The sequence below is a fragment of the Anguilla anguilla genome, chromosome 7 (genome assembly GCF_013347855.1).
Source record: "Anguilla anguilla isolate fAngAng1 chromosome 7, fAngAng1.pri, whole genome shotgun sequence".
Classification (NCBI taxonomy): Eukaryota; Metazoa; Chordata; class Actinopteri; order Anguilliformes; family Anguillidae; genus Anguilla; species Anguilla anguilla.
Genome location: NC_049207.1, coordinates 29,249,265 through 29,262,875, shown reverse-complemented (window position 1 = coordinate 29,262,875; position 13,611 = coordinate 29,249,265). Strand labels below are relative to the sequence as shown.

The 13,611-nt window shown below is 43.6% G+C and overlaps 1 protein-coding gene across 4 annotated transcripts in view; it reads right to left on the bottom strand.

The window, feature by feature from the left end:
- kdm2ab (lysine (K)-specific demethylase 2Ab) overlaps positions 1-13,611 on the bottom strand; it is a 64,835-nt gene that overhangs the window by 21,255 nt on the left and 29,969 nt on the right. For all 4 annotated transcript variants that reach the window (XM_035427408.1, XM_035427407.1, XM_035427410.1 and 1 more), the window contains 3 exons: positions 12,686-12,763; positions 12,121-12,381; positions 11,891-12,016 (listed from right to left, as the gene is read on the bottom strand). In XM_035427408.1, the coding sequence (XP_035283299.1) occupies positions 11,891-12,016; positions 12,121-12,381; positions 12,686-12,763 (465 nt within the window). The remainder of the gene's footprint in view (positions 1-11,890; positions 12,017-12,120; positions 12,382-12,685; positions 12,764-13,611) is intronic.

Sequence of the window (13,611 nt, the reverse complement as noted above, 5' to 3'; positions counted from 1 at the left end):
ATGGGCAAAAATTCCGGCAAAGTACTGTCAGAAGCTTGTGCAAGGCTACACCAAGCGTTTGATTCAAGTTAAGCAGTTAACTGCATAGACCCGGATGACGCCTTTTGGCGTCATAAATCACTACAATTTGTCGTCAACAAAGATCTTTGTAATTTCCGAAGCGGACTCGATTTTATTTTTTTTAAATCAATGAGGGGAGGGTCTGAACTTTGAGTGGCATGCATCTTTAGCCATTTGGGTGCAATCTATGGTGCGGTGCTTTAACTATGTCGACAAAACACGCCCAAATTTTCACGTGAGGTAAGCAATGGAGGCCAGTGCCAGACTTCATGCTACTGAAAGTTTGTTTGTAAAAGCTTTTTTCATTTTGAATTCATTTTGAAATGGTTCCAAATAGGGATGCAAATTTAAAGGAATTTCCTTAATCGATAGTTGTTAACCTTAACAATCGTCGATTCATTGATAACAAACGCTAAATACAGCTTATGATATACAGAATACAAAATGCATGTCATATTCCTCAATCAAAGATTTATTATAACATTTGAGAAACAGGCATTCTTGTAGCATAACAAAATAGAATATGAAGGCGTGTAGGCTATTTTAACGGGAAAAAAATTGCGCTCTGTCTCGTCTGTTGCAAGCGAAACCATTGCTCCGCTACGCGCTAGCAGCATTAACATAATCCCTCTTGAAATGGGAAGCTGCATTTGTTGTTGCTTCACTTCCAGCGCTTTGGTGGCTGGGGTGCTGTGGTTGAAGTGTTTTACCAACCTGCCAGCTGCTGCAATGACCCGGTTCAGGTAGGCAGCGAATCCGTTGTTGACGGCCAGTTGTAAAGTATGTGCGAAGCATGGAACTGAGTGCCAACTGACTCGTGTTGTTCGCTGAGACAATGTTCCGCGAGTTGTCATGAACACAGGCTATTACTCGTCCGGTGAGTCCCCATGAATCCACGGCCTGGTTCAGTTTCTCAACTAAATTATCGGCTGTATGTCTCACGGACATGCTCTTTGTGAGAAGGACCGCCGACTTCACCTGCTAATCCTGCTCAATGTAGTGGCAAGTGACTGTGATGTAGCTTTTTGTAGTTAGTGCAGTCCAACAATCGGTTGTGAAAGCTACATTTGTCATTGCTAGCTGTGTTTCTAGCTCGGCTTTCGTCTCGTTGTAGCGTGCTTCAATGCAGGTAGTTATGGTACCTCTAGAAGGGATACGATACCCTGGCTCGAGGAAGTTTATTAGCTCTCGAAATCCCTTGCCGTCAACGGTGCTTATTGGTATCATGTCCTTTTCAACCATGTTGCAGATCCTCTGAGTAATACCCTCCGCTCGTCTATCGTCACATACCCTCTTTGCCAACACTGAGGTGATGGTAGGTTGCGATCCACTTGGCCCTGGTAGCACAGTTGGATGTACGCTGTTTAGGTGGTACACTAACGAAGTGGTTGAGTCGTTATACTCCAAAACAGCACCAAAGGTACTGCAATGGGCATCATTGTCGTTTTTCAGTGTGAAATATTCCCACAATGGACTACGTTTTGCCTGCTTCATTTTTGTGTCTTGTGTAGGCTAAACTTCGCGGCCTCTTCAATAATTTGGAGCCCTCGCGTGGAGGGGAGACCTTAAATCATTATTACATTTCACACAAAAACTCCCGTTGATACAATTAAAACAAGACCGCAGATTGTTCAGTTAATTGTTTAATTTGAAATCTTATCGATTAAATTCTTATTAGCAATTAATTGGTAATCAATTAATTGTTAACATCTCTAGTTCCAAAGATGCGTTTGAAGAGACACATGGATGCTAAAAAAGCTTTTGAAGCTATTATTACACACAGTGAGTAAGATTAAGGTTCTGCAAAAAAGAGTGGAATTTTTTTTGCAGAACCACAGTACACGGTAAGTGTATAATTCGTCCAGGTGCGTAGAGCTGCTGAAATCCATCCCGCTAGAGTTGGCTAAGTATCTGCTTTCATTTGCGAATTACGTACTGCGTTAGATTTAAACTTTTCCCTGTGGTTTCCGTGAGTTAACTGTTCACTGTGTTAGGTTACTATCTGGTGCTTTTTGATGCTTAGAATTGATAGATTGGCTACTTTGGCTTAGTGATTGCGATTACTGTATTATTACTGACTGTGAAACTTGTGTAATCAGCGCGTTATTTGATTCAGGTTTTCAATTGTTAATTAGGCGCTCCCTCCTAGTTTATGTGTCAGCTCCCCATTCCAGTCTGCTCTCTCCCCCTCAGAAGGCGCTTCCAGCGACGCGGTCCCCCTCGACAACGGAACCTCTCCAACCTCTGCTACCCCCCGCTGACCCCCTGTGAGAACTTCACGGTCACAGGGGGGCTATGGAACTGCCAGTCTGCTACGCGCAAGGCTGACTTAATTTCCGCCTATGCCTCCCTCCTATTTCTTCAGACAACTCTGCTACTCCTGCTGCCCTCTCATCCTCCTACTCCTTCTCCCACACCCCCCGGCTATCTGGCCGTGGTGGTGGTACTGGTTTATTGATCTCCCCCACTTGGAAATTCTCTGTTCTCCTCCTCCCTGACTTGTCTATATCCACTTTTGAATACCATCCTGTCTCTATCACCTACCCTACTAACCTCTATATTGTTGTTGTTTATCGTCCCCCGGGGCCCCTGGGAAGTTTCCTGGATGAGCTAGACACCCTGCTCAGCTCCTTCCCTGAGGACGGCACCCCGCTGATCCTCCTGGGAGATTTTAACATCCACCTAGAGGCCTCCCAGTCTGCTGCCTTCCTACCACTACTCCACTCCTTCGACCTCTCCCTACAACACTCTCCCCCAACCCACAAGGCAGGCAACCTCCAAGATCAGATCTTCCTGAGGAACTGCTCCAGCTCCAATCTCACGGTTACCCCCCTGCACGGTTAACTCTCGTCAACTGTTCTCTATTTTCTCCTCTCTCCTCAGCATACTCCCCCACCCCAGTCTTCCTTCACTGCAGATGACTTCGCAGTATTCTTTGATGAGAAGATTGCAGACATCCGCAGCTCCTTTGCCCCCTCTGCGTCCTCTGCGCCCTCCGCCCCCTCTGCCCCGTTTCTCCACATTCTCTCTCCTCAGACTCTGAAGTTTCCCAGCTCCTGCTCTCCCACCGCCCTACCACCTGCACTCTCGACCCTATCCCCTCATCTCTCCTCCAGGCAATCACACCAAACATCCTCCCATTTGTCACCTCCCTTGTGAACTCCTCCCTGTCTTCTGGATGTTTCCCCTCATCCTTTAAGAGGGCCCACATCACCCCGCTGCTGAAGAAGCCCACACTAGACCCCTCAGTCATCCAGAACTACTGCCCGGTATCTCTCCTTCCTTTTCTATCCAAAACGCTTGAACGAGCTGCATCTAACCAACTCTCTGCTTTCTTCTCTCTGAATAACCTGCTTGACCCCCACCAGTCCGGCTTCAAGCCTGGCCACTCGACAGAGACTGCACTCCTCTCAGTCGGCGAGTCACTGCATGCTGCACGAGCATCCTCCCTCTCCTCTGTCCTGATTCTGCTAGACCTCTCCGCTGCTTTTGACACTGTGGAGCACTCCATCCTCCTGTCCTCCCTGACAGTAACAGGGATCTGTGGCACAGCCCTTGACTGGACTGAGTCCTACCTCTCTGATCGTTCCTTCCAGGCTGCCTGGGCTGGTAGAGTATCGCCGCCCCGTCCCCTCGCCACGGGAGTTCATCAGGGCTCAGTCCTTGGTCCCCTTCTTTTCTCCTTATACACCAGATCCCTTGGCCCTGTAATCTCTGGCCACGGCTTTTCCTATCATTGTTATGCCAACGACATACAACTCTTTCTCTCCTTCTCCCCATCGGACACACAGGTCCCTGCCCGCATCCTCGCTTGCCTGAGGGACATCCAGAGCTGGATGGACAATCACCACCTGAAGCTCAACCCGGGTAAGACGGAGCTAATCTTCATTCCTGCTCTAACCTCTCCTCTCCTTGATTTCCCTAGGGGACACCTTAGTGACATCACCCTGTGCCAAGAATCTCGGAGTGGTGATGGACAACAGGTTGTCCCTCTCTAAGAACATCGCAGCGGTAAGCCGGGCGTGCAGATTTTTTCCTGTACAACATCCGGAGAACCCGCCCCTTTCTCACCACCTTCTCAACCCAGCTCCTGGTCCAAGCAATGGTACTATCCCGCCTGGACTACTGCAACTCTCTTCTGGGTGGACTACCAGCATCCGCCATCAGACCCCTGCAACTCATTCAGAATGCTGCAGCTCGTCTGATCTTCAACCTCCCCAGACACTCCCACGTCACTCCCTTGCTCACTACCCTCCACTGGTTGCCTGTTATGGCTCGCATCAAATTTAAAACATTGGTCCTAGCATACCAGGCAGTCAAGGGATCAGCCCCAGCATACCTCCACAAGATCTTCAAACCCTACATGCCAGCCAGACCCCTCCGTTCCGCTACCTCAGGACTCCTGGCACCTCCCCCTCTTCGCACTTGCGCTTCCTGATCACGTCTCCTGTCTGTTCTGGAATGACCTTCCCTTGGAGGTCAGAACAGCTGAGACCCTGACCACCTTCAAGAGACAACTGAAGACTCACCTCTTCCGGGCTGCACCACTCCCCATCCCTCCCTACCTCCCTGTAATCTCTAAATTGACTGTAAGCTTAGGGTTGTAACTAGGAAGCTGTTTCTTAGTTGACTTAGTTAATGCACTCGTGTCTTAACTACTGCTTGTATTTTTTGCATAGACTGCATTGTTGCTGTTCTTGTTTGTGTTAGATTAACCTACAGGGTCCAAGTTGAACTATGCGGTTGTTCCCTGCACTTGGAACGGTACTTCTCTCTAGGGTTTTCGACACACTTATTCCTGGGTATGGTTATACACTTTGTTGGACATCGCTCTGGATAAGAGTGTCTGCCAAATGCCTGTAATGTAATGTAATTTAATGTAATGAACTGAGGATGAATAATTACTTTTCTTTGGCATGGATCCATTTGAAGACAATATCGGGTGCGTTCTTCTAGTCTTTGAATCCGTCATTGTGCTGAGAATTTTCTAAACCATGTTTATTGATAGTATTTGCGTTTCTCTGCAAACTCGTGAAAACACGCTCGTATAATAAAACAATGATGGTAAATATATATATAAAGTCTGCAGTGTTCGGTTGCTACCATAATGTAACAAACTTTCTTGTGTTTACAGCTGCAGTTTCTTGCTACAATTACTAATATTGAATATAAATAAAAGATGCAATTTACGCTGTAGTCTGCCAATGTCTAAATAAATAATACGGTACTCAATCGCAGCACACAGGTAGCAGGGATGGCGAGTTGATATTTCGTTTTTTTTTTTGTTGTATAAATAATAAATGTTTTCTAAATGTTCTCTGAGGCGCTCTTAAATGTACATTCTCTGCTAAGCTGAGCAATGGATTGTAATATGTGTCTGACACCTTTTTTTCTCAGGGAACTGCTATCAGCACATCAATGCACTGCCCCGCCTCCAATCCCCTCAGCTCTGCCATCAACTCCACCTGCTACCTGCCCCCCCCTCCCCCGTAACTCCAACAGCAGTTAAAATAATATAGTAATAATAATGTAAAAATAAAGTGATATTTTTGTTTTCTTTGTAGTTTACTAGTGTTCAAAAACAAAGAAAATTTGTTATACCATAAAATTAGTTATATATATATATAGTTAACATGATAACGCATGTTCTGTTATGATGAACATTTGTCCGACCCTTATGCTGCGTTCAAGACAACTTGGAACTAGTAAAAACCGAGGTCCGACTTGTGAAAAAAGCAACTGAACGGTCGTAGAACTCGGAATTATAGGTCGGAAATTTGAGCATCATTTCTGAGCTCCGAATTTTGGATTGGTGACGTCACAAAGGAGTAACATGGTGGTTGTCTGTGACACTTGGCAGTTGTCTTTAGGCTAAAACAAAACAAATGTGCATAATTTTTTTATTATTCAGTCATTTAAATGTATTTCATGCATTTTTATTTGGGTGTGTGATTATGTGATATGCGTTAGTATTGTTTATGTTTCCCATTCATTATAGCAATATGTGAAATTTAAAAGTTACGATATCCGATATCAGCAACTTTTTTCACTAGCCAGCTTAGCTAGAAAATGTTATTTTGCTCAGAAATAAATGCTGCAAATGATATAATGAAACACCTGACAGTGATACCATATTTACATTTCAGTACTACTGCAGCCTAACTGGTTTCGCGTTTTCACTTGATTTACTCATTTTATATACTCAACAATAAAATAAAGCAGCGTTTTCTGTGGGAATCCATGTTTTCCTGAGTAAAACAGCGCGAACGCAGTTTTTCATGGGCATATTGTTCAGCAGAAGGGACCTGTCCTGTCGTCCGACAATGTAAACAGGCTTGTCTGTTTAAGCAACTGGCTCGGTGCAAATAAATGGAAGTATAGCCTAACTGCAATATCCTAGTTTGAGTCCTAGTTCTGTATTATACTCCCTTTCCACTGTTTCCTGCTCACTTTATTTATTGTTTGTTTTATTTTGGATCATCCTGTTTTGATCCCACATAGTAGAAGGGGATGTTTTTGTGAGCCTTTATTTTCCCCATGTGAGGTTGGACATAATTACGTTGCGATGCATTGAGGTGTATCGTTTTGTGTTAATGCTTAAAAAAACGGGATGTTTTAGTGAACGTTTATAAGCGTAAAGTTGGACACACTACATTGTGTGAGTACTCGTATTACTAAATAATGTTAAATTTAGCAGGTCAATATGCCCATCTGATGTTGCCTGTTGGGCTTGAGTTTGCCATGTTACGATTTGAGCATATTTTGTTATGCTAAATGCAGTACCTTTGAGGGTTTCTGGACAATATTTGTCATTGCTTTGGGTTGTTCATTGATTTCCAATAATAAATAAACATAAATTTGCATAAACCAACCATATTTGTCCACTCCTATGTTGATAAGAGTATTAAACACTTGAAAAATATCCCTTTAAGGTAGCTACATTTTGAACAGATAAAAAATGTGCAATTAATTTGTGATTAATCGTGATCAACTATGGACAATCATGCGATTAATCGAGATTAAATATTTTAATCGATTGACAGCCCTTATATATATATATATATACACACACACACTCACCGGCCACTTTATTTTGTACACCTTGCTAGTACCTGGTTGTCTTCTGCTGCTGTAGCCCATTTGCTTCAACATTTGACGTCTTGTGCGTTCAGAGATGCTCTTCTGCATACCTCGGTTGTAACGAGTGGTTATTTGAGTTACTGTTGCCTTTCTATCAGCTCGAACCAGTCTGGCCATTCTCTTCTGACCTCTGCCATCAACAAGGCATTTGCGCCCAGAGAACTGTCGCTCACTGGATATTTTCTCTTTTTCGGACCATTCTCTGTAAACCCTAAAGATGGTTGTGCGTGAAAATCCCAGTAGATCAGCAGTTTCTGAAATACTCAAACCAGCCCGTCTGGCACCAACAACCATGCCACGTTCAAAGTCACTGAAATCATCTTTGTTCCCCATTCTGATGCTTGGTTTGAACTTCAGCAGATCGTCTTGATCATGTCTATATGCCTAAATGCATTGCCTTGCTGCCACGTGATTGGCTGATTAGATATTTGCATTAATGTGCAGTTGAACAGGTGTACCTAATAAAGTGGCCGGTGAGCGTGTATATATATATATATACTATATATATATATATATATATATATATAGTATTTCAATTGTGCTTTTGGAATAAAAACATTTCCATCAACATTTTTAGGTCTAGTGTCCTTTCTGGTGCAAGGCTCAGGCGCCAGGCTCTTCATATACATAATGCCACATTGAAAAGCAATGGTAGGTTCAACTGACATGATATTTGCTGTGGGTACTACATACAACCTGGACTTATATTGCAGGATGTTTTAATTGTGGTGAGACATGTACTTCTGGAAATATATTCCAAAAAACATTTTTTTCATAAAACATAAATGAAAAATGTTTTGCTTTGAACTGCTATTTCTGATTATCTAACTCGAAGTACAATTTGGGTTGCCAAGAGACGTCTGATAAAACAGGTATGTAATGCTTGGGGCTTCTTCTTAATTATCATGTAAAAAACTGTAAAAAATAAAGACACAGCCAAAAACCATTTCGGGTCCAAGGGTTTAAAAGGCAATGCCGCCAAATACTAACAAAGTGTATGTAAACTTTTGACCCACTGAAAATCTGATATAGTACACAAAACCTGAAATAAATCTGTATCTTAGCTATTATTTTGAAATGGCATCTCATGGAAATAATGTAGATATCCTAACTGACTTAACACAGGAAAGTTATGGTAACATGAAATGTGTTGAGTTGTGAAAAATTTTGTTTCAATGTCTTCAGCCTAGGTGTATGTAAACTTTTGGCCTGAACTGTAAGCGATGCAGCCCTCCAGAGATGCCTGGCACATGCCCTAAATTGTATAGTGGACCAAAATTTTGACTGTTCTTTGAAGGAGACCCTCTGCTCACCCTAGTAGCTGTATCAATCAGACACTCTCATTTAATCATTAAAGTGTATCACATAAAATTGTTCGGTTAGGCTACCTTTATTATAGAGTAGACGTAATTAGGAAACAGGGATCTGATATTGCAGGTTGGTGGGGAGCCACTGGGTCCACAGCGAATGCCATTTCTATTTTTGCTCCAGCATTTGCTTGAAATAGTATAGAACTGGCATGGCGCCAAATCAGCATGGAGGTGGCAGCTGTGATAGGTGACCTGCTCACACCACATGTACCTGGTTGGGTGCGGCCAACAGTGCCAGGTCCCTGGGTGACGGTCAGGGTGGGGTCCCTGTCAGTAGTCGGCCCCTGCTACGAGGGTGAGATCATCTGGGATGGGGTGCCAATTCCAGTAGGGCAGAAAGCTATACTGAAGGCACAGCCTGGGGCGACATAGCTCAGGAGGTAAGACCGATTGTCTGGCAGTCGGAGGGTTGCCGGTTCAAACCCCGCCCTGGGCATGTCGAAATGTCCTTGAGCAAGACACCTAACCCCTAACCCCTAACTGCTCTGGCGAATGAGAGGCATCAATTGTAAAGCGCTTTGGATAAAAGCGCTATATAAATGCAGTCCATTTAGCCCATGCACCCGCTTGCTTTCCCATGCAATGGTCATGTGTGATTGCAGTGAGAGCCAATACTACCACTTGGTGTGGGTCGGGTTTGGACCTTTGTACTGTGGCTAAAAGCTTTGCGCAACACTTCCTACTGCACTAATCCAACTGGCACTTCTACCACTATCGACTCTATTCTAGTCACTCCAGATGTCAGCACTAACACCTCTGTTCCAGCACTAGATAGCTGGGTGTTGAACCCCAATACCACAATGCAGCTAAAAAGGCAACAGCTGTGACCCAACACTGTTTACCGTAATTGTTGCTTTAACAGTAACGTAATGGCAACCTATCTGTGGTGCAGGTTCTCCCTCCTCCACTAGCCTTCTTTTTAAAATAATTTTTCAACACTCATCTCTGTCAAAAGTGAAAAGTTAACGTTTTCATTAGCTATCTAAGCTAACTTTAGCTGGGTGAATGCTGATATTAATCCAAATAATGGTGATAACTTTGCAGTCTTAATCTTAGTTTATTTGGGCAGGCCGCCCAAATAAATTAATTGTGTGGGAAACACTGCACATCTACACCTGCCTCCTGAAGAGTGTTTCTGATCTGTTGGACAGCTGTTTGGGGTTTTTTCTTTATTATGCAGGCATGTGATTGGCAAAGGACAAAAAAGCATGAAAATATACAGAGCGCAGAGCATGGCACGGCACGGCACGGCAGCCCCCCCCTCCCACCGCACACACACACAAGCACAGTGACATTTCATACCTTTTCCAGAAATTTACTAGGGCCACAAGTTTGCTCCATAGTGCTGATCGAGAATCGGTCCTTAAATACAGGTAGGATCAAACTGGTGGCGGCTCTACTACAGCATATGGATGGTAAAGTATGACCCATGACAAGAACTTATTTGAAGAAAAAAAAAACAAACTTCAAGGTTTAAATGTGCAACATGCAACTATTTATAAGTCAAAAGAAGGCCTCAATTTTTTATGCCTCTTTAGCCTTTGCAGCAAGCTTCATTACAGCCTGCACACGCCTCTTCTGGAACTTGCATCTGGCACTCACAGCTATGGTTCTAAACACTCCGCGCTATGATGGCATTATAAACAGATTGACGAGCGTTTTTATATTTTTGTGCATGGTAGGTTTGATCTAAATTCAGTTACACAATATAGCGCTTTTTTTTTCAAAGATAGTATTTCTTGATGTAATTGTGTCACCGAGTTAACGCGTCTACGCTTGCGGGTCAGGCACTTTCCACGGTAAGAAGAAATTTTAGGATAGCGATTCCAACATTGCTTGTGTCGAAAGTGCTGCGATGGAAACAACGATAGATTTACCCAGGAGCCACATCCGTTCAAAATGTAAACAAGTAAGGCACTCTTCGCGGTCGGGAAAAATTTTATGACGTTTAGATGTAAGGCACGTAGTAAATGTTGTTGTTTTTTTGCTACGTTGCTACGGTCATTAACTAGCATGCATAGTTAGTAACTTAATCATGTTAATTATCAAGCAAACATCAACAAACTATTGTTAAATAGAGTAACATTGGACTTCTAGGACTGGCTGTTGTTTTGTTATTTTAGCTAGCCTGGGCAGTTAAACACTGGTAAGCTATGGCTAGCTACATTCATCTAGCCATCTGATTAGCTACAGCGTGCACTTGGAAATAATAGCTAAATTGCACACAAACTATATTCAGATTACGAACAGGTAAATGGATAAACACCTACTTACCGGATTTGGGAGGGTATCTGTACGCTAAATTGGCTTGGATATCAATATCCTCAACACCAGCAATTCTCCGGCTCCAGTATTGAGCCCATCTTCAGTTTGTTTGACTATTTGTGTGACTATCCGCTTTGCGCAAGGCAGAAGACTAGAGCAGAGGCGGGAAGCGCGAGCGCAGAACGACACAGCTACTGTACGCAAGTGTGGAATTGGAAATGGAATATGTTGAGCTCGAGCTGAATGCAAACAAACATCCGTGTGGATACTTGGAAAGGAAAAAAAATCTTCACGCACTTCAGCCTATAGATGCCCTCAAATCCTCTCTATTTCACTCGGGCAGCTCATACACTACCCCTCCCCCACAAAAAAATATTTTTTTTTACGGATCTGCATGATTCACGTGGGTCACATTTTCAGGTCGGAAATTCCAGCAAAATCACATCCCTGATTATGGTAAGAATTCTTCAGTCATTAACTATAGAGGTCATCCTTGGCTTACCAGGCTCTTTGGAATTACTGAGCTCATCAGTGTTCTCTATCTTCTTAATGATGTTCCAAACAGTTGATTTCAAGCCTAAGTTTTGGCACATGTCTCCAACTGTTTTTTTTCTTTCTTATTTCTCAGTCTAATAATGGCTTCCTTGACTTTTTTTTGGGACAACTTTGGTCCTCATGTTGATAAACACCAATAACAGACTCCAAGCCTAGAGCCAAGGCTATATACTGAAAGCTCTCTTATACCTGCATTAAGGAAGCAACTGAACAAATCGGACTAATCAGAAAGACCAATGATGCCATTGTCCAAAACATTATGATGCCCTGAAATTGTGGGACTATTTATAAAAATGGATGCATACAAATACCCTTAAATGAAAGCTGAGAATGTGCAATTTAAACAATTGTTTTATTACAAATCTAAAATTGCAGAGTACAGAGCCAAATGAAAACAAGACGTCTTGTTCCAAACATTATGGAGCCCACTGTACGTACAGGTGTGCAGGTGTTAGTATATAAACAGGTGTGTAGGTGTTAGTATATGTACAGGTGTTTACCTTTAGGCAGTCAGGGTGAGTGATCTGGGCGCAGTTGGAACACTCCATCAGGGTAAGGGGAGTTTCATCAGCATCCTGATTCCCCTCACCACAAACAACACACACTGCTGAGAGAGGTAGCCCCGGCTGCATGTGCACACACACAGAAGTCATGTACCACCACAGTATATTTAACTTTTAACTGTGCCATTCCTCACTGTACACACACACACAACCCTGCAGGTACTCACAGCGAGGCACTGTCTCAGTACACAGGTCTGTTTGAGCCGGCCTGGCCCACCGAACTTCTTCATATCGCGGCAGTAGTTGCAGTCGCCACACTCAGTGCGCAAACAGGCCTCGCAGCGCTTACAGCGCACCCTTCTCCTTCGCAGAGCCGAAATGGAGGACGGGGGTTTGACAGGACGTCGGGAGGGCTGGGGATGGGGCAGGCTGGACAGCCTGGGCCGCTGCAGCAGGAGGGGTGGTGGTAGGGGTTGGTACCATGAGGGCTAGGGGCAGGGTGGGGTGAGAAAGAAAGGAGTCTCATTTAAAGTAAAATATAAGAAATGAAAACCTCTTCAGAGTAATGCAAAGTGTGGTGAAAAATTGGAAGCCTACTAAAAAAGCACCTGTGAGTCAGTGTGTAAGAATGCAAGTGTGCAGGGTATGCACGTGCCTGAGTGTGTAAATCTGTTGAGTGTGTTAGCATGTAGGTATGTTTAGTGTATTGGGTGTCCGCAAATGTCTAAGCATTTAAGAACATTGAATGTATGAGTGTGCAAGTGTGCAAGCACGTGGGGTAGGTAGACTCACCCTTTTTGGCCACCTGACTATGGGTATCCCAGTGTAGGCCAGTTTGGGGTCGTCAGTGGCATGTTCCAGCAACAGGGTCTGAGCAGATCACACAGTCAGCCCATTTACAAGTGGTGATAGCTTATAGAGGCAAATAAACTGGGGGGGGTGTGGATTTCATATCCACACTGATAACTTTGGTTTAATGACCATAAAGGCCTTTATGCCAGTCAGAAGGGTCAGGGCATTGCAGTTGTATGAGCTCTAGCACATGGTTCTGTTAGCCATTGGGTGTGGTTAAAGGGGTGGGCGATATGACGATATTAGATCGTGAACGATTAAAATGTCTCCACGATCTGCCTTTCCAGAGAGATCAGGAGTATCAGGCTACAGTTAAACTGCACATTCTATCAGTTGCACTGACAACGCTCATCCAACGTTTTCTCAGCCAAACCTAAAATTACACTAGTCCCTGTTGCGCCTCCCCTAACAGACACACCAATAAACCAATAATAGCAAACAGTATGTAGCGCCTTGGATTTATTTTCCTCCCCCTTTTTTATTTGACAACATAGTGGCATGGCTGACACCACGGAGGAGTTGGTCCCTAAAACAAATTTGACGTCTGTGATATGGAACTAGTTTGGGCGCAAAACACCGTTATTTGCAAAGTTTGCATAGAAAATGTTCACGCAAAACTTTCCTTTAAACTAATCATTGATCTCAACCTGTTTTCATTAATTTTCCTTTATTATCAAGTGTGCCAACGATCGGACTAATCAAATGGCAAGTAGCCTAACACACAGCGTCTTCACACTGTTAGGGGGATAAAATCATAAATTAAAATTTTCTGTTAAAAATCCATTTTAAACACCAAGTAGTCTACACTTAACAAACAAGATCTGTTATCTACCGTGTTAGCTTTCAGAATAACCAGCAAAAACAAA